Source organism: Lepidochelys kempii, chromosome 1 (assembly GCF_965140265.1).
Source record: "Lepidochelys kempii isolate rLepKem1 chromosome 1, rLepKem1.hap2, whole genome shotgun sequence".
Lineage (NCBI taxonomy): Eukaryota > Metazoa > Chordata > Testudines > Cheloniidae > Lepidochelys > Lepidochelys kempii.
Window position 1 is genome coordinate 346,324,761 of NC_133256.1, and position 19,363 is coordinate 346,344,123.

The 19,363-nt window shown below is 52.1% G+C and overlaps 1 protein-coding gene across 1 annotated transcript; it reads left to right on the forward strand.

Moving 5' to 3' along the window:
* The first annotated feature begins 1,592 nt into the window (after positions 1 to 1,592).
* Positions 1,593 to 18,611, forward strand: ZC3HC1 (zinc finger C3HC-type containing 1). Its single transcript, XM_073328925.1, has 10 exons — positions 1,593 to 1,770; positions 3,808 to 3,919; positions 4,166 to 4,316; positions 5,704 to 5,787; positions 7,212 to 7,339; positions 8,924 to 9,081; positions 9,768 to 10,011; positions 13,540 to 13,746; positions 14,566 to 14,775; positions 16,051 to 18,611. Exons 1-10 carry the CDS (start codon positions 1,634 to 1,636, stop codon positions 16,117 to 16,119), a joined length of 1,500 nt encoding a protein of 499 aa, XP_073185026.1. The 5' UTR covers positions 1,593 to 1,633; the 3' UTR covers positions 16,120 to 18,611.
* Positions 18,612 to 19,363: the final 752 nt, after the last annotated feature.

Sequence of the window (19,363 nt, forward strand, 5' to 3'; positions counted from 1 at the left end):
CGATTTCAATGAGAGAGACAAGGTAGGTGAGGTAATATCTTTTATTGGACCAACCCAGACCTGAAGAAGAGCTACGGACTGATCTCAATGGAACTTAGGAACCAGAACGCCTTTGTGGGTCTAGAATGTTGGGAATTCATTAGAGAGATTGTGTAATTAATGTGGAAGTGTTGTGCAGAGCAGGTCAGCAGACTGTGGAATCAGTAATTAGACAGAGATGGCTACAGTGGTGTGGGTCTGTCATCAGGTTACCCTGGGGTGAAAGCACCAGGTGCATCTTAGATTGGATCCCATCTGGAGGGAAGAGAAGGCATGGAGGACATGGGATGACCTATTAAAAAGGATGCTGCTGTCATGGAGACAATTTATTATGGAGTCAGACATCTCGCTCCGGACAGACAGCAGTGGGAGAAACAGGTTGCCTCCTGTCCCTAGAGGCACAGGTGACTCTAAGGCCTGGTCTACACCTAAAACTTAATTTGACTTAGCTACATTGCTCAGGGCTGTAAAACATCTCAGTGCGGCATAGTTAGGTTGACCTAATACAACTGTAGACGCAACTAGGTTAATGGAAGAATTCTTCCATTGATTTAACTACTGCTTCTCAGGGGGGATGAACTACGGCAATGGAAAAACTCCTTTTCCATCGCCATAGTGTCTACGCTACAGCAGTGCAGCTGTACCTCTGCATTGCCGGTAACCCTCGCTCCCCTCTCTAGAACCGGCAGTGTAGACGCACCCTCAGTAGCCCTCGCTCCCCGCTATAGAGCCGGCAGTGTAGACGCACCCTCAGTAACCCTCGCTCCCTGCTATAGAGCCGGCAGTGTAGACGCACCCTCAGTAACCCTCGCTCCCCTCTATAGAGCCGGCAGTATAGACGCACCCTCAGTAACCCTCGCTCCCCGCTATAGAGCCGGCAGTGTAGCCGCACCCTCAGTAACCCTCGCTCCCCGCTATAGCCCTCGCTCCCCTCTATAGAGCCGGCAGTGTAGACGCACCCTCAGTAGCCCTCGCTCCCCTCTATAGAGCCGGCAGTGTAGCCGCACCCTCAGTAACCCTCGCTCCCCGCTATAGCCCTCGCTCCCCTCTATAGAGCCGGCAGTGTAGACGCACCCTCAGTAGCCCTCGCTCCCCGCTATAGAGCCAGCAGTGTAGACGCACCCTCAGTAACCCTCGCTCCCCGCTGTAGCCCTCGCTCCCCGCTATAGAGCCGGCAGTGTAGACACACCCTCCTCTTTACTCCCCTTATGCTCCTCCCAAGCCCTGTCTCCTTTTCAGGGAGGCTCCCTGTAGTGGGGATGGATCTGGAGGCTTCCCCCTATGGCAAGGGTAGGGTGACCAGACAGCAAGTGTGAAAAATCGGGACAGGGGTGGGGGGTAATAGGTGCCTATATCAGACAAAGCCCCAAATATCAGGACAGTCCCTATAAAATCGGGACATCTGGTCACCCTAGGCAAGGGGGGCGGGAGGATCTGGCTCAGTGGCTGCCCTGGGAGGCGACTCCCCTTACTCCGGGGGTGGGGGTGGAGATGAGAGGGCCCTGGAGCGCCCGCCGTGTGGGCCCGGAACGGGAGTTCCCCGGCTCCTTGTTTCCCTCCTCCGCGGGGGAGGATTACACAGTGCGGGACCAAGATGGCGGCGCCCAGCGCTGCGGCCCCGGAGGGCGAGGAGGGGCCGGGGGGCAAACCGAAGTCCCCAGCCGTCACCCCCCAGAAGATCCGGGAGCTGATAGACGGGGGGATCGCCCCGGAGGAGGCCGGCCCGGAGGGGTGAGCGGGGATCTGGGGGGGACACATAACAGCTGCCCCTGGTTCATCTCCCCGGTTACCCCCCGTGGCTCCTGCGTTGGGCCCAGTGGCGGGGGGCAGCAGCCCCACACCGGGTCAGCCGGGCCGCCAGCGCGGGCACCGTTCGGGCCACATGGGCCCAGACAGGCGAGGTGTCCCCTTCGAGCCGGGCTGGAGCGAGGGCCCCCGGGTGGTCCCGTCCCTCACGGTCCGGGGAGTGGAGGGGGGGCGATGAACCTGGCAGGGGCTTTAGGAGCATTGTAGTCTGGGCCTCTTATTTGCCTGGCCAAAGGCAGGCGTCTGCCCGTTCGTCCCTGGCATCTCGGAGGAGGCCGGTGTTTGCCTTGCGATGGGCCCGATTGTAGCTGGCACGTTGTCAGCGCAGCCCCATGGTTGGGTCCAGTTTGCACTAGCCTCTGTGTTTACAGTGGCTGGCTCTCAAGTGGATTTCTTTTCCTATTGTGAATCAAAATTGACTCCCTGCGTGGCTAGTCTTAAGCACGGCCCTGGTTATGAGTGGTGAGGAAGTGTAGGAGCTGAAGATGGGCCCCCAAGTTTTTGGCTGGGGTGACATGGAGGGTTGTGGTATTTTTTTAAAGGTGACCAAGAATGGGTGGAGTGGGGAAGGTTTCCGAGAGGATATTAAAAGTTCAGGTTTGGCCAACGGTTAATTTAGAATTGGCAGCAACATATTAAGGAGGTGAATTCTATGCATCAGGCTCTGATGTGGAATTGGATGGAGGCTCACAAATGAAGACAAAGATTTGTAATTCATCAGTGAAAAGATCGTGGTTGAAACCATCTAGCAAGAAGATATAAAGGGAGAAGAGGACAAGATAAGGGGGTCTCTCACATGGAGAAGGAGGAGGAAGACCTACTAAAGGAGGTGTCGAAAGGAAAAGTTAGAGAAATAGGAGGAGAACCAGGAGAGGACAGAATTACAGAAACCAAGGGAGCACAAGATTTTAAGAAGGAGGGCGTTATTGATGGTGTCAAAAGCAGCCCAGGCTCAGTCAAGGCCTCTGGATGCTACCAAAAGAAAATATTAAATACAAAATTCACACTTTTTCTCTCCGTCTTCTGTTCACCCCAGAAGCTAATGTAGCCTTGAGATGGGAAGAGAACAATGTGATCTTGCTCCCAGTCTTGTGCCCTGTCATAGAATCATAGAACTGTAGGACTGGAAGGGACCTTCAGAGGTCATCAAGTCCAGGCCCTTGCACTCAACGCATGACTACGTAGTAGCTAGACCAGGGGTTCTCAGGCTGGGGGTCTGGACCCCTCATGGGGTCATGAAGTTATTACATGGGGGGGTCACGAGCTGTCAGCCACGACCCCAAACCCCACTTTTCCTCCCGCTTTTATAATGGTGTTAAATTAAAAACACTTTTTTATATATTTATAAGGGGGGGGTCACACTCAGAGGCTTGCTATGTGAAAGGGGTCACCAGTACAAAAGTTTGAGAACCACTGAGTTAGACCATTCCTGACAGGTGTTTGGAGATTTTTAAGAACAGGTTAGACAATGATGGAGATTCCCCACTCTCCCTAGGCAATTTGTTCCTGTGCTTAACTATCCTGATAGAAAGATTTTCCTGGTGTCCAACCTAAACCTCCCTTGCTGCAATTTAAGCCACAGACTCATGCTGCTTCATCACAAAGTTCTCAGATTTAGTATCAGTTTTCCATATTACTTCACCAGATTTGGAAAAGAGGTGTGGGAACCCTCATGGAAAATGCATGTCACCAGCTGTTACTGATCAGTGTCAGGAGATTGAGCGCTGATGTTTAGTGTACATCTTTGTTCCACTTAATTGACCTTTGTTTTGTTAACACTTCTTAGAATCTAGGGTTTGTAGGACTTTTGGAAGAAATTTGTTTTGAGGTTAAACTTGAAGGGTGAGATTGGTAGAGGTGTTCTGGACTCATTGCTGTAATATGCATTTTTCTAGAACATTAATTAAATCTTTACGCAGAAGACAAAGGGACTTTGCTTGCTGACCTGTTGCTTTATTTTAGAAAGGACACATCTGCCTTGTCAGAATCAACTAATGGATCTTCACAAACAGATGCTCTTCCTTTGGAGACAACTAGTAAAGAAGCCTTCTTCAGCAGAGTAGAAACGTTTACTATATCCTTTTTGGTGCTGAGCTTTCTGTGTCAAAAGCTGACCTATCCATACACTCCCCCCAAAAACCAACCCTGAATTTCTCATGTCAGTCAACCTCCATGCATTTCTCTTCACCCAGCCACTCCATTTCTTAAAAAGTGGAAAAGGTGTCCTTCAATAAAAACCCAGGTGAATTGTTTGGTTGGCCCAAATATTTAGTTGAATACAGTTGTGATATCTCTGTATTGTTGTCCTTAACATGAGCACTCTTTGAAGTGGGCAGGCAAACCTCATGACCTGTCCCCTCTGATATGTGCCAAATATGGATGGACCAATATAGAGAGTGACATGCTGAAGTGCTCCAGCTGCCAGGCCTTCCTTTGTGCAAGTTTGCAGCTGGCATTTGACTTAAACAAGTGTACGTACAACAGTCTCTCCATACAGATGATTGCTTAGTTCCTAATCTGGAAATAAAATTAAAGATTTCACATCAAAGTACCTAGAGCAGGCCCCTAAATTCATACTTGGGCATATACATTTGGTATTTTCAATAGAAGCTGGGGCTATTCGGTAGCTCTGAAAATGGAGCCACTTATTTAGCAGGTTTAAGTTCATGCACCCAAGTTTAAAAACACCCTTGGGTTTTAAAGATCATAAAACCTCCTGCTTTAGGGCATCAACTGAGCTCTACTACTAGGGGCTGGGAAGAGATTTCCCTGGGGGCAGGTTATTCCATAAGTGCCTACTGCAGGGTTTCTTGCACCATGTCCTGAAGCAGCTGGTACTGCCCACTGCAGGGACTATCTTTTTGTTCTATGCTTGGACAGCGCCTAACACAAAGATATCCTGGTCCATGCCTTGGGTTCTTAGATGCTATGGCAATACAAATAATAATGGGCCACTGCTCTGAGCCAGTCTGGCATTTCCTTTGTAACAAAGAATTTATGGGGAGTTGTTAGCAGTTAAACTCTCTCTACCTGTTATGTTCACTTTATGTTGTTTTTTTCTAGTCTAGCAACCAATCTCAAGTTTTTCCCTTAGCTTTGGAGTACGATGGATTCACTGCCCTTTAACTTGCTCTCCTTCCCTGTACATTCCTTTGCCTTGAGACCATATTAACCTACACCCGCAGTTAAAACTGGAGCTTTCTGCTTCTTTTGGTCAAATTCTTGATTTCCAAGTCCCCATCACCTGGACACTGGCAAACTCCTACTGTTTCATGATGAGCACTGGGGGCAATGTGCTAAGGGAGAGGGAGGGTTTGTGGCTGCAGGGAGGTGGAATAGGTTTTGCCTGGCTGAGAATTTCCCCTTCTTTCTCTCGTAACCTGCCCTGCTCCCCACTGCTGCTGGTTCCTGACTGCTCCCTCAGAGAATGAACCAGTGTGGGAAGAGAGAGCAAGTCCGAAGGTAAGACAGGGCAGGGAGAAATGAGTGTGGGGCCCAGTAGAGTTATCTGCAGGGAAGAAGAGCTGGTGGGTCAGAGAGTATGAGGCAGTCTGCCCCCAACGGGATGCGGTCCTGCTATAGGACAAGGGGAAGGGAACAGGAGATGGTTTAAGATGAGATGTTAACATCTGCAGTAAGTAACTTTTCAGGGTTTCTGCAGGCCAGATTTGTATGCAGCCATCCATGCAAATATCAATCAAAATGACAGCACCCTAGACATTAGAGCTACAGCTGTTAGCTGTCATCCAGCCATCCCTCTTCTCCTGAGCTTTGTCCAACTAGATTGAAACATTCAACATGCTTCCTGTGGAAGATTATTCCGTAGCTACGTAAATTTTAGTGCTGTTTGCCTTTCAGACAAGGAGAGGTGTGCGGAACTGAAGAAAGCTTTGTGTACGGCCCATGAGAAGTTCTGTTTCTGGCCCGACAGCCCCTGCCCAGGTAGGTGTCACTAAGTCTAACCTGGCCAACAGTCCAAGAATGTGCTCTCTTTCTTTCTTTCTAGTGTTACTCCCCTCTCCTTTTGTACTGGCCTTCTCATAGCATTGCCTTCAATAGCATCATCCGGGAGTCTTGACTCTCACTAGCCACTGGACCATGTCCCTCACTTTAGGGGGTTACTGTGTATGCTGAGTGGCTGCCTCACCCCAGCACCCACAAGGTCCCTTGATGCCATGACCTGGCCTGGCACAGATCTGGTTTGGGATGGGAGGTGTCTCTAAGAGCTTGTCTACACAAGGGGAAATTGTTGCAGAGTAAGGCTGGCTGTGAATTTAAAGCACAGTAGCTCTCCAGGTGGACGCTCTCATTCCAGCAGGAGGGTGCCTTTTTCTGGCATAGCTTAATCCACTTCCAATGAGAAGTGGGCTGCTTCGTATTCCAAATGAGCATGCCCACATGAGGTTAAAGCAGGTTAAATTCACACCTTTTGTTAATTCGGATAAACTTTCCTGGGTGTCTCCCTGTAGGAAAGGCCTTATTCTGGAACAAGAATGTCCACCTGGGGGACTATTCTGGTCAACTACCCCATGTAAATAAGCTCTAACTCCTTGTGTGAGCACTCTTATTCTGGAGGCAGGATTGCCTAGTGGATAGAACACTGCACTGGGCTTCAGGAGATCTGGCTTTGCCACCACCCTGCTGGGTGACCCTGAGCAAGTAATTTCCCTGCCCTCTGTCTCAGTTTCCCCACCTGTAAAATGGAGACCATGATACTGACCTCCTTTTTAAAGTGCTTTGAGATCTACTGATGAAGAGTGCCTCAGAAGAGCTAGGGATTGCTATTTATTATTTTTATTCTGGAACAAGAGTGGCACTTCGCAGTTCAGTTTAAACCCCGTCCAAAGCAGCAAAAACTAAACTGCAAAAGGTGCTCAAATTCCAGAATACTCATACGGGGATTATACCACTATCATTAGAGCTGTTTAAATTCACATCTGAACGTAGGGGGTTGGACTAGATGACCTCCTGAGGTCCCTTCCAATCCTGATATTCTATGATTCTAAGTACCTTCAAGGTTATTACAGTCCCTTTTTACAGAGAGAGATGACTGTTAAAAACTGTAATTGGGACGTGGAGGGGATTGCGGGACTCAGGGCATTTGTAAAGGGGTTAGAGAATTTATCTTTTTTTAAAGCCCTCGCTTCACTAGGAAGTTGGGCCACGTTTCAGCAATGGATCAGGCTTAAAGGTGACCTGAAAAAGAACAAAATAGTAGGTCCGTGCTCCTTTTTGTGCTTGGCCTTCTAATGGCAGGAAGACCCTTATTTTTAATTTGGCATCACTGATTCCTCTTCTGTCTGAAATGACGAGCGTGCAGGGATCTGTATCGAAACTGAAGCCTCCTGCTTCTTGCTTCCCAATAGATCGCTTTGCCATTTTACTGGTTGGTGAGCCCATAGCCCTTATCAGTGACTTCCTGGATCGCTTTCAAAGCCTGTGTCAGCTAGAACTTCAGCTGCCCTCTCTGAAACCGGAGGATCTGAAAAATATGGTGAGTTTGCGTTCACCATTGGGAGAAAGGTGGGGCGGGGGTTAGATGAAAGTGCCTGGCATGCTGGCATTATATAAATCCATATAAAAAATATCATTAAGGTTGAGACCTCAGAAGCCAAGAAAGGCTAAAGTTGAGAGTTGCCTGGGTAACCTTAGCTCTGCCCCTTGCACATGCATCATCCTACAGTTTTAATAGTCTGCATGGGTAACCCGAGGTGTTCGCTGATGTTTGAGTGCTTAATTTTGCAACCGCAGCATTCTCCTAACAAAGGTTTTGGTGTGGAATTTCCTCAGGTTTTTTCAAGATGGTTTTAAAAATTGTGTCCACTAATTGCACAGTTTGGGGAGGCAGCCCCCGAAAGTGGGTTTTTGTGTCACAATGTTGCAAATGTGCATAAAGATGTCATCTGCCTCAGGTTCCCACTGCTCCATGTGGAAACGCTTCATGGGAAGGAGGCCGTGGACTCCTTTTTGTACAGCATGCTCTGAGCTGCAGAGGGAAGGAGGCCAGGCCTACCAGCAGACCCTCACCTCGATAACAGTAACTTGCATGAATCAGTGAGGTGTCCTGAGCAGGAAGTAGCCACCAGCCTTGTCTCGTTAGCTGCACAGGGATTGTAAGGTAGAGCAACCAGAAAGTAGCAGCCTATAAACGCTCATCTTCTAATGGTTGCCCAGAGCACTGGGTCTAGTGCCCATCAGCCATGTGCTAAGGCCCATTGCTATATTCGGGTGTTTGGTTGTCTCTCAGTATGACACCAGGGTGGAACTTATTTGCTGGAACCAAGGGTTCATCAGTTGGGTGGAAAGGAATAACAGTGGAAATGGTTGACTTCACTACCTCCATGGATAGTATATATATTGGCTTAGGCTTAAAATCCATAAGGGACATAGGCAGTGGGCAATGAACACATTTCTGTATCCCACCTGTCTCCTTTCTAAATCTCTGTTCTGAAAAGGGCCTCCCTGACAATGGGACCCTGGGGCTCCTTCCTTATTGCGTCTCAGCAATTCCCCATCAATGTACTCAGTTTACACACACACACACGCACTGTCCCTACCCTTTGGGATCTGAGAGTCAAGCTGGGTTCATTCTGGCTCCTGCATCATCGCCAGTAACGAAGATTCTGCAGGCCACATTCCATTTTCCATTTTACCTGTGCAGCCTTCTGGGGGGTGGAGGTTAGTCCAGCGCTCAGAACTTTGTTGATGATTCTGTTGATCGTGCATGAGGCAGGATAGACTCCATCCCCCTCTCTGTGTTGGTTCTGAAGAGCTAACAGGAGTAGAAACTTACAATGGTCGCTAATGTCAGCCGCTCTGATTCTGGAAACACCCAGGAAACTCATCTGAGGAGTAAGAAGATGCCATTTTTTCCATAGCCATTTTCCTGATTGCAACATTATAATCATTTATTTATAGTACAGTAGTACTGAGATCAGAGCCCCACTGTGCTAGGTACTGTACAAATAGAGACAGTCTTTGCTCCAAGTGTGTCCCGTGTATTGGAACTCTGTCTGAGGGAGCACAAGCATGGCTTGTGACCCGCCCAGACCGTGACTGAGTTGTGTGTCCTCTGCAGTCCTTGACAGAAGATAAAATCAGCCTTCTCCTGCATCTGATCGAGGAGGAACTTGAATGCAAAACCGAAGGGGAGAAAACATCAATGAAATTGGGCTCTGACATCTTTCAAGTACACGTCCCTGCCTGCATCCTGGCCCTCTGTGGCTGGGCTTACAGGTCAGTAGGTGACTAATATCTGATGGTGAAAGCTAAAATGCTGTTTGTAAATGTCATACACGTGCTTCAAACTGTAGGTAGCATGTTGCTGTAATTTGCTATGAAACCTATCAGAAACTGAGGGGTCTGGAACACAAAGGACTGTCCTCTCCAATATTGCCTCTCCAGGGCCTGAGCTTCCAATGTTTAACGAGTGTCATCCTCTAGCTGCTATGGTTGCACAGAAAACCCCCCAAACAATGAAGTGAGGTAATTGCTGCAGAGATAGACATCTGCCTGAGTTGACAGAGAGCCTGAAACTATAGCTCTGAGCTGTCAACTGCCCCGTTAACTTAGATGCCAATGATGGTATTTCAAAAAGATGTCAACACTGCTGATTATTTCACTGATCATCAAAGCATGGAAGAAAGGAAAGGAAGGACCATGCGAAGAGCTAACTGAGGTGTGTGTGCAAGTTGGTATATAGATTTAAAATGTGCAGGCTTTAACAACGCCTGACGGGGGTGTGCAATGGTTTCCCGGAAGTGGGAGCTCAGCTTTCAGACGTTTGGGGACCACTGGACTAAATGTTTAGTCGATCAAATATAGCTGCTTGTTCTAAAAATCGGTATCCATTTTGAGGGAGTGCCTAGATTTGTTCCTGACTTTCTCTCCTCACCCCGCTCTACCCTGCCTCCAACCCACAGCCCTTCGTCAGGGTCCATGCACCTCCCGGTGATCACGTGTTCCCGCTGCATGAGGAAGGTGGGGCTGTGGGGTTTCCATCAGATTGAGTCTTCCATGCCCGAGTTGGACTCTTCCTTTGGACTCGGCAGCACTCCCACCACGCCCACAGAGGTGCGCACGGACCGAGCCCCACTGGTGCCCACATCTCCCCGCAGGATGATCACGAGGAGCCAGGATACGACGTTTCCTCCGGGCTCAGAGCAGGTAAGCTTCACCTCTCTCGGTCGGAGAGGTCCCTCCAGGATTCTCTGGGAAGGAGGTTTGGAGAGAGATTGAGACAACTAGCAAATCTGTGTGCGCTCAAGCCCTGTGGCCCTGTGAAAAGACCTGTGATTGCAATGTGTATCGAAGACCTTCATGGCAGTGTATTTACTATCCCAGCTTCAGACGTGCTGTTTGTATAGAGTGAGATGTACGTCCTAGGGAAGGAGAAAAATGTCTGGGCCAGCATGATGGTCTAGTGCAGAGCTGGGCAAACTACAGCCCACGGGCCACATCCGGCCCGCGGGACCCTCCTGCCCGGCCCCTGAGCTCCTGGCCTGGGAGGCTCCCCCGGCCCCTCCCCCGCTGTTCCCCCTCCCCCGTAGCCTCAGCTCAATGCTCTGGGCGGCGGGGCTGCGAGCTCTTGCCGGGCAGCGTAGGTACAAAGCCGCCAGCCACTGGTGCTCCAGGCAGCGCAGTAAGGGGGCAGGAAGCATGGGGGGTTGGATAGAGGGCAGGGGAGTTTGAGGTGGTGGTTGGGGGAGGGGCTGTGGATAGGGGTCAGAGGGCAGGGAATAGGGGGATTGAATGGGGGCAGAGGTCCTGGGGGGGCAGTCATGGGGGGGTTGGATGGGGCGGTGGGGGGGGCAGGGGTTCTGGAGGCAGTCAGGGAGAAGGGGTGGTTGGATGGGGCAGAGGTCATGGGGGGGCAGTCAGGAATGGGAGGAGGGGTTAGATGGGGCAGTGGGGGGGAGTTAGGGGCAGGGGCTCCGGGGGCGGTTAGGGGACAGGGAGTGTGGATGGGGTTGGAGTCCCGACGGGGTGAGAAGCAGGAGACATTGGATAGGGGTCAGGCCACACCTGGCTGTTTGGGGACACAGCCTCCCCAACCAACCCTCCATACAATTTTGGAAACCCGATGTGGTCCTCAGGCCAAAAAGTTCACCCGCCCCTGGTCTAGTGACAGCCCCATGTGTTGCCACTCATGGGATCTTGGTTTGGGTCCTGCTCATGGCCGCTGAGCCAGGTGGGTTGGGTTCTGCAGCAGAAAAGACGAGTGGGCTTCTCACACTCTAGTGACCCCCCTCTGCTTTGGCCAACTGAAGCCAGGTCCCTGCCTGCAAAGAGCTCAGGCAGCCCTCCACCAGCGAGTTGGTTTGCTGGGGTGGAGCTCCCTGCATAGATCTGAAATTAGAACATCCCTCTTGGGAATGTTAAAGCGACATGATCAGGTAGTTTAAGGCCAGGTAGGGACTTCCCTTAGCACTGCTGTAATCGTGCTGGAAAGCAGCCTCCAAGTGCCACCTGGTGGGGATGGCTGATGGGGGGGAGGCTGTGGGAATCACGCATTCTGCTGAGAGGATAAATCCCCCCAAATGGCCACTGTCCTGGCCCTTGTGCTAGACAAGAGGCTGGGCTCAGTTGTGATGAACGTGCCGGGGACTCTTTAAAGAGGCCACTGAATGTGGACAAAACCCAGTAGTTTTCTCTGGCTCCCAACTCCAGAAACTAAACCTAGCCCATGCTGCTTAATCACAGGGGGGTCTCCCTAAATTTTGGCCTGGACTCTGCAGGTAGAGAAGTGTCTGACTATATTACAGCACCGTGCTCTGCGGCTACTCCAGATTTGCACCATTTTAACTGGGGTCAGGATCTGGTCCCAGGTGGGTACTTGTGGTGGATTTCTGATTTACAACACAGTTGCTGGCAGCCTCCTTTTGCCATTGCCCCCCAGTGAAGATGGCGCCTTGTTTGAGCCAGATCTGCAGACATGAGCATTCTTTCCAGTGGAATCTGGTTCCGATGCCCAAGCTCCAGGCATCTCTTTAAGCTGGTTATTGATACCCTGGCGCTTTTGCGCTCAGGGTCGGATTAGTCTCCTCAAGGCTCCAAGGCAGCTCTCCCCCAGCCTGGGCTCTGTCGCGCTGCCATGTTTCCAGTCTCGCCGCTTTTCTGGGGCGACCCCCTGCAGGCCTGTGGGACCTGCATCCTTTCATCCCTCTCTTGTGTGATGGCATGAAAGAGAGCTTTGGTGCCGTTATCAAGACCAAGTTCACAGAGCAGCCCCAGCTTTGCTGCAGAGTGACGGGAGATGAAGCTGCGAAAACAGCAGGACTGAAGGATTTCATTATAAATCAGGGAGCATCGTGTGCTGTGAGCACCGGTCCCTCTCACCCGTGCAGATTGAAGCCAGGTCCCTGGGAGAGACCACTGGGGAAGAGGAGGAAGGGGTTACTTCTGTCTCTTTTTAAAGTGCCGGTGGGAGGTGCCTGACTGTGGGCCCCACAGGCTGGAATTTTCTCTACGGCCCAAACTTTCCAAAGTGGCCATTGATTGCCTGCATCTTAGGCCAGGTTTGCCAAAGTGTTGAGCACCCTCAGCTCTCAGTGACCTACTCAGAGCTGTAGGTGCTCAGCGCCAATGGGAATCCGCCCCCATGGGTCTCTGAAATCCAGGCACCTCCAATGCGGCTTTTGAAAATGTTGGTCTCTGACTGTTTTTATTTATAGACCTCTCTGGGGCGGTCAAAATCTCGCAATGAGTCAGGGAAAACGCCTCCAACGTGCGCTCTGTCCGTCATCCCAGAGCTACCCCTGAAAATTCAGCTAGCAGGCTCGTTCTGGGAGTGTCTAGTTGCATCTGCCCGCTTTGGGAATAGCACTAAAGTTGTATCCAGGCCATTGGTGAGCTAGCTGGGGCAAAGCCTAGAGGGTGGGGAGAATCCCCTTTGTTCGAGAGCCCCAGCGGGTTTTTTTGCGGAGTGGGGATGCGAATGCTGTCGTTTGCTCAGGGAGTCCGAAGGCTAGCCGCGTTCAGATGCCTGGGGATGAGCGCGGAATAAATCCCTGGGCGTTCTGTAGCGCCCGTGTAAACGCTCATTTCCTGGCTGGGTGGTGGTTGCATTTTGATGCATTTTTACAGTTGCACGCCCTAGGATCCGTCACTCACGTCGCTGCAAACTAATTGGGCGTGGACTCTGCCGAAAGTGCTAAAACCCTTACGCCGGGCACAGCGCCACCTCCTGTGCAGGAGGAAGTATGACAGCTAGGCTCAGTGCAGCACGTCCACCTCTCCTGCAATGGTGCTGGCGTCAGAGGTCAGGAAGCCTCAGCAGGGCCTTGCAGGTGGAAGGCGAGGGGCAGCAAGCCGTGTTTGTTGTGGGCAGTGGCCTGTGCCGTCTTTCGTCCCGCACACAGGGGTCTTTTCAGGCTGGTTGTCTGGGGCCAGCCCTGGAAACGCGCTCTCCGAACAAAGGTCTCCCCGAAAGCGTCAAGCTGCGTTTGGGTAAGGCTGGCTGTGTATGGATCAGTCGGACTGGGGAAGAGAGGTAAGTGATGTGCCAGCCACTCGGATCTGCTCCCTACAGCACCTAACCAGGCTCTAGAGCTGGGCTGAGCAGTACTAGGCACGAGGATCTCCTGTGCTTCGAGTGCAGGTCCCTTCCTCCAGGAGCTGAGGAAGTGCTGACGGCCGTGGGAACTCTGCTGTCCATCAGGAGCTAACTTTCCCCTCCCTCCTTCCCACTGGTAGCACGAGAAGAGCCCGTCCCCCGTGACAGCCCGTATGCGGAGCTGGGATAGCTCGAGCCCCGTGGACCGGGCCGAGCCAGAGGCATCAAGCCCGTCAACGAGGAGCCGCCCAGTAACCCGCAGCATGGGGCAGGGGGACAGCGTGGAGGTGCCATCCAGCCCCCATAGGAGAGCCAAGCGGGCACGCCTCTGCTCTTCCAGTAGTTCGGTGAGTGCCTGGCCACGCGCCCGAGAGGATTTGCCACTCTCTCAAGAACCCAGGTCAGGTTTTCCCTGCTGCTGGCAATGTCTTTGCAACTGGCTTCCTCTTCCATGTGTTACTCTGTCCTGGCTACATCCCCTGAAGCAGAGAGAACATCACCACCACCCCTTCCAGTTAGTTTCCATCTTTCTATCCAGCTTGGGGAAAGTAGACCTTCTGCCTCTTCTCAAATCTGGCAAAGTCAGATCCTTTTGCAGGCCCAGGCGGGATTGGAAGAAAGATACCTCTAGGTTGTGGATTTGAATCCAGATAGGCCTGGTTGTGATGGGAAGTCGCTTCCCTCTGGTGGCTACTTGGTGGCCTTTGTGTAACGAATCAGGGTCATGGAGTGGTATCCTTGCTGGTGGGACAGGTGTCACCTTGTCAAAGCACCATCATTGCGGTGAATTTGCTCCCTTAAACCTCAACAGAGGGGCCATGGAAATACTCTTAAAGACGACCCCTCCAGCTCAGTGCTCAGGTGCACGAATGGGAGACTTGAGAGGGCTGCTGCAGGGTCCACTGAATGTGCTTCTTTCCCTGGCAGTTATCAAATACTTTCCACCCAGGCTGTGGGGTGGAACCTACTATCCTTCCCCAGACATCCCTGGAGCTGAATGACACCCGTGTCCTAGGTGATGGTGCTCTGCTGTTCTCTGCTGCCCTGGAGAGGGCTCCCCAGCATGGCTGTGGAGGCTGGAGTTGGGGGTGATTTTAAATCAGTGTCTGACTGTATTATTGTTAATAACGTCTCTTTAAAACAAGTCGTCACTCCTCTCCCTGCAGGACACTCCCACTAGAAGCTTCTTTGATCCCAGCTCTCAGCACCGCGACTGGTGCCCTTGGGTCAACCCAGTCCAGGAGAAGGCTATCTCAGGGGACATCAGCGACCAATTGGAGCTGACGTCTGTGAAGGCGGAGCCTGGCTGGCGGGTGGTGCTGAATGTTCTCCTGGCGGCCAGGAAATCAAACAGAGCAGCTGACGCAGAGCTTGTGGTGAGAGCTCTAGCAAAGCCCTTGCTGGGATGATTTAGTTGGGGTTGGTCCTGCTTTGAGCAGAGGATTGTACTAGATGACCTCCTGAGGTCTCTTCCAACCCTAATCTTCTATGATTTTATGAATTGAGATCCCAAAACTGAAACCCACCTCAACTTTTGAACCCCCCCCCATCCCCGATCTCCCAAAGGCCTACTCCAGTTTGCTCCAAACTTGGCATTAAAGTTCTACTTTGGGCTGAGATCCTACATACAAAATTTGGGGCAGCTTGGTTCTGATCCGCCAGAAAGGGTTTTGATTCTAGTAGCCCTGACTGACGCATGCTGGCTGGCGTCTGCATGTCCATTCAGAAGCAGCTGGAGCGTCATCCACTTTCCAGCTCCACAAACCCACTGACTCAAACTGCTCCAGCTCTCTAAGGGAAGAATTAGCAGGAGCCTGAAGCTGCTAGTAACTTACACAGATGGAGTCAGATGAGTCTGTCTATCCAGGAGGAAAGCGAAGGTGAAACCAGAGCCCGGACAGTGTAGAAGGTGCTGAAGATATTTACAGCAACCCCGTATGCAGCACACATGCGTATATAAATCCACCATGTCAGAGAGGGACTGTCGGCATAGCTATGGAGAGATGATAGTCTCTGTAGAGAAGGTTGAATCTAGCTTCCCATTATAAGCCTGGTTTTTGACATCGCTACCTCTATCTTAGCCAAAACTGGCCCGAGCTACCCCAAAAGGCAGGCGTCGGGGGGAGTAAAATGACAAACCGCTTGTGCTGGAGAATGGCCTTTGTTCTAGCTTGGGGCAGGGCCGTGGGGGTTGGGGTTTTAGCATTTGTCTTTGAAGATTCAAGCGATTTGTGTCATGGGCAGAATTGCTGGGTGTCTGTCCAGCTGTCATCTGGGCAAGCCGCTGAAAGCTCCTAGAGTTGGACAGATACTTTATCAGGCTGGTGGAACAAGCATAGGCTGGAGGTTAGTGCCCAGGCCTGGGAATCAGGAGGTCTCAGTTCTATTCCTGGCACCGACTCTATCACTGCCCCATGCCATGCCTCAGTTTCCCCTTCAGTAAAATGGGTTATCTAATAAGGGCTCATGTCTGTACAGCAAGTGTGACCCTTGGATGAAAGGACCGGTGGTTCTGTCCGGTACCACTTTCTCAGTGTGTCCTCTCTCCTGTGGCTTTAGAGGGAACCCCCCCCCAACTGGGCCATTGGGGTGCGACTCCCTGCTGGAGTGACTTGACCTTTGATTGTCCCCTTGTTTCCTTCTTGTTGCAGAGCCTCTCGGTAAAATCCTGCAAGGTGTTCCGGATATTCCGGCAGTGGGAAGCCGCGTGCTCCTCCTGAAGACGCTTGGCCCTGGCCAGGGAATGCCTGCCAGACGGGCAGCATGGGACATTGGGTTGGGTTAGAGAGAGAGCTGCTTGGCAGTTGCTTGCCAGGCAGCTCCTGGAGATGCTCCTCCAGGCCCGGCGAGCAGCAGGAGCCCTTTCCTTGGGGATGCAGGTAATTTGGGGGTGGCCAAAGCACAGTGTGAAGGCCACGCTCAGCCCTGGCTGTAAACCGCAGCCGACAGCAGTTTGATTTGAAATCCCGGGTGAGCATACGGGCGCGTTTGCCGAAGCCTACACCCTTCTTGCAAGCTGCCACTGCAGCTCTTGGAGCCACCGGCTTTGGATAGCCCCCCACCGGGTCTGCATTTCCCCCACCTCCAACCAGAGCAGGCTCCATGCGGGGAGGATCTTTTCTGCCAAGGAACTACGTCCATTTCATTGGTGAGTGCAACAGGGGGGCCGAGGCCTGTCCCTCACTGCACACCATACAGGGGCCTATGCGCCAGGGCCCTGCTGGCTTGGGGAGGTGATGACAGGTAGTAATAAAATCTTTCACTTTTTTTTTTCTTTTCCCCTTCAGCTGTCTGGCACTCCTTCCTTTCAGGGGTGGGGCTGACCAGTGACACGCAGCCTTAGGCCTGGGCAGTGTTACACAGTTCTGTTCTGCTGGGGTCCCTGTTCCCCGCACATGGGCACAACACCTCCCCCGATTCCCTGCCAGCAGACCCACAGTACCTTTCCTGCTCCACCACCAGGCGCAGGGTGTCGCACCAGAAGCTCTGGCACCTCGGAAAGAGCCAGGCTGGCTTTGTCCACAGGTCGGGGGGCTCCAGGCAGGCATGAGGGAGCTTAGAGGAGGGGGAGGATCCAATCATGGCTGCATAGGTCATTTTCTGCAAGGCCCCATGGAACCTGTGATGCCTTGACCACACTTCTGCTGGGACTGGGAGGCCCAGGCCGTGCTCACGGTGACCCGGGAATCGCACCATGAGCATCCAGCCCAGTTTGGCCAACCCAAGAAGTTTGAAGAAGTGTCTAAACGTGCAGGAGCTTGCCCAAGCCCTGCTGGGTTAACCCCTCTCCAGCAGGTCAATGCAGAGAAAGAGGAGCCAGAACTGGTTCCTTAAATCTACCCCCGTTAGTGTCTCTTCTTCCACCCACTCCTTTCCCTCTGGCAAGTGGTAATAATTCTGAATTCATATGGTGCCACTCATCCCATAGATCCAGGATGCTTCACTTGTTATACCCCCTGGTGTTACTAAAATGCAGCTACCTCTGGTGTGGCGCAAGGCAGCTAGCCAGTGCAATGCACAGCGCTGGCAGAGGCTGTTCAAGGACACTGAGCAAACCTTCTTGAGAAGGAAGTTATAAGGCTCTCTAATAGCCACACCGCACAGCTGGGGCCTCTGCATTTCACATCTGCCCCGCATGGAACTCTGCCTTGGAAGACGACAAACTAAGCTGCCCCTGCTGGGATCTGAACTCCTGCTTCTAGGGAATCTGGACATGTCCAGCTGTCTTGAAAGACTTTTATAGACTAGTTCATTGACAAGCCCCTTTTGGCCAAGGGTCCATGTGCCCTTGATGTATCTCCTGCCTGCCCCAGGTGCTCACTGCATCTGTTGTCACTGCTCTTTGCTCCACCCAGCTCTGGATCAATCAGAATATGGCTCGGTGCCAAGGTGATATGCGGTCAAATGGTGGCACGAGAGCCCCCAGGCCCCCCAAAATACACGATGGAAACTACCTGTGTTCGAGCCCCTGAATGCAGCCAACCACGAATCCTAAGAGCCAGCCGAGTAAACACCGCCCTCCCCCGGAAACCTCTTCCACAAGAAGGGGCGTGGTCATGGACAGACCTGGCTCCGGCTGATTCATGATCAAACAGCCGGCTCGCTGGCCACGTGACATCTCCCTCGGTGCTGCCACCCCAGCAGAGGCCTCGCAATCCGTGCAGGATTGGTGCCCGCTGGCACCACTTACTGTCGCTGTCCCACCATGCGTGTCCCTTCTAGGGGATCCCCCGCAACTCGCCCCACCCGTGCCGTGCTCCCTTTCGTTTCTATCCGGGATTCCTCTCCTCTCACCCCAATGGGACGCTGTCGCCTACATTTTTTCTCAGTTAGCTACAAGCTGAGGTTGACTATTCCTATGTCCACCTCTAGCCTCTTTACCAACGTGGATTAAAACCCATAATGCCCCTCTCAGGTAGGTCATGTTATATTATCCCCATTTTACAGTTGTGGAAACTGAGCCAGAGAAGTTAAGGTTAGCCCAGGGACCGAAAACAAACCCCCACGAGCTGTGAATAAAATCAGGCCCCAGCAACCCCCTGCCCAGAGCCGGGCCTGGAACCCGGGAGTCCTGATTCCCAGCTACCTGATCCAGCCACTCCGTGGGACGGGTTCAGACTAATATTGTTCTTCCCTCTGCATTTGAGGTCACCTACTTTTTTATAAAAGCTTGTTGTGAGGGTAAAGTTACAATAAAACGCTTTACAAATTCCATCAGGCGTGACTTACTTGGGGTCAGAAGTTTGGACTGAGTGGAAACGGGGAGTTGAACTTTAACCTCCTGTCTCGCCGGAGACTGGCTTTGTTAATGTCAGACCTTTGCACTGGGCAGCATCTCCTCTCGCACCTTGCTGGGGTCTAAGGCTCGAGCTTCACTTGGGTGATCCAAATTCAGCTCCCTTTCCTGGGGCTGGGCTCGCCCAGCACCCTCCTGGCTTCGAAAGCTGAGCAGGTTCACGCTATGGTGAGTGGGTGTGTCTGACCTTTCAAAGCCTGATGTCTTATCTGTAAGGGCTCTGCCTTCCAGTGATAAATCAGCAGGGGGAAGGGAGCTCGGCTTGGGATTTTGCCAAAACCACAAACACCAAGCGAACCAGCTGTTTTATTCAAAAAACCTCCAGCAAATTCATAGGCCGTGGGCTCTGTCAGCAACAAGCTCTTGCTCCGATACTTGGCATGTAACTGTTCCCCCGACACTTCTCCATAGGGGACGCTTCCTTCCATTCGTGATCCTCTGAGCCGAGGAGATGGGAGCAGGACCATAATGTGTAATTAACGGTTGTTAATAGCGAACTCCCCAGCCACGCCTCTGCTGTGTCCCTCGGGGAGGGAGGTGAACCTTTCAAGCTCCGTGTTAAATCACTCGCAGCTTCTTTCCATGGTGCGATGGGTATGGCCCAGGCCCCACCGGGGTGCTCACTAGCAAAGCCAACAGCAGGATCAGGGCCTAGAGCTAGTAGACAA

Excerpts from the sequence above, each read along its gene's own strand:
- ZC3HC1 (XM_073328925.1), top strand. The coding sequence starts at position 1,634 with ATGGCGGCGCCCAGCGCTGCGGCCCCGGAGGGCGAGGAGGGGCCGGGG. Across the intron at positions 4,317-5,703 it reads GGCATTTGACTTAAACAAGT|ACAAGGAGAGGTGTGCGGAA; the intron begins GTACGTACAACA and ends TTTGCCTTTCAG. Across the intron at positions 14,776-16,050 it reads CAGCTGACGCAGAGCTTGTG|AGCCTCTCGGTAAAATCCTG; the intron begins GTGAGAGCTCTA and ends TTCTTGTTGCAG.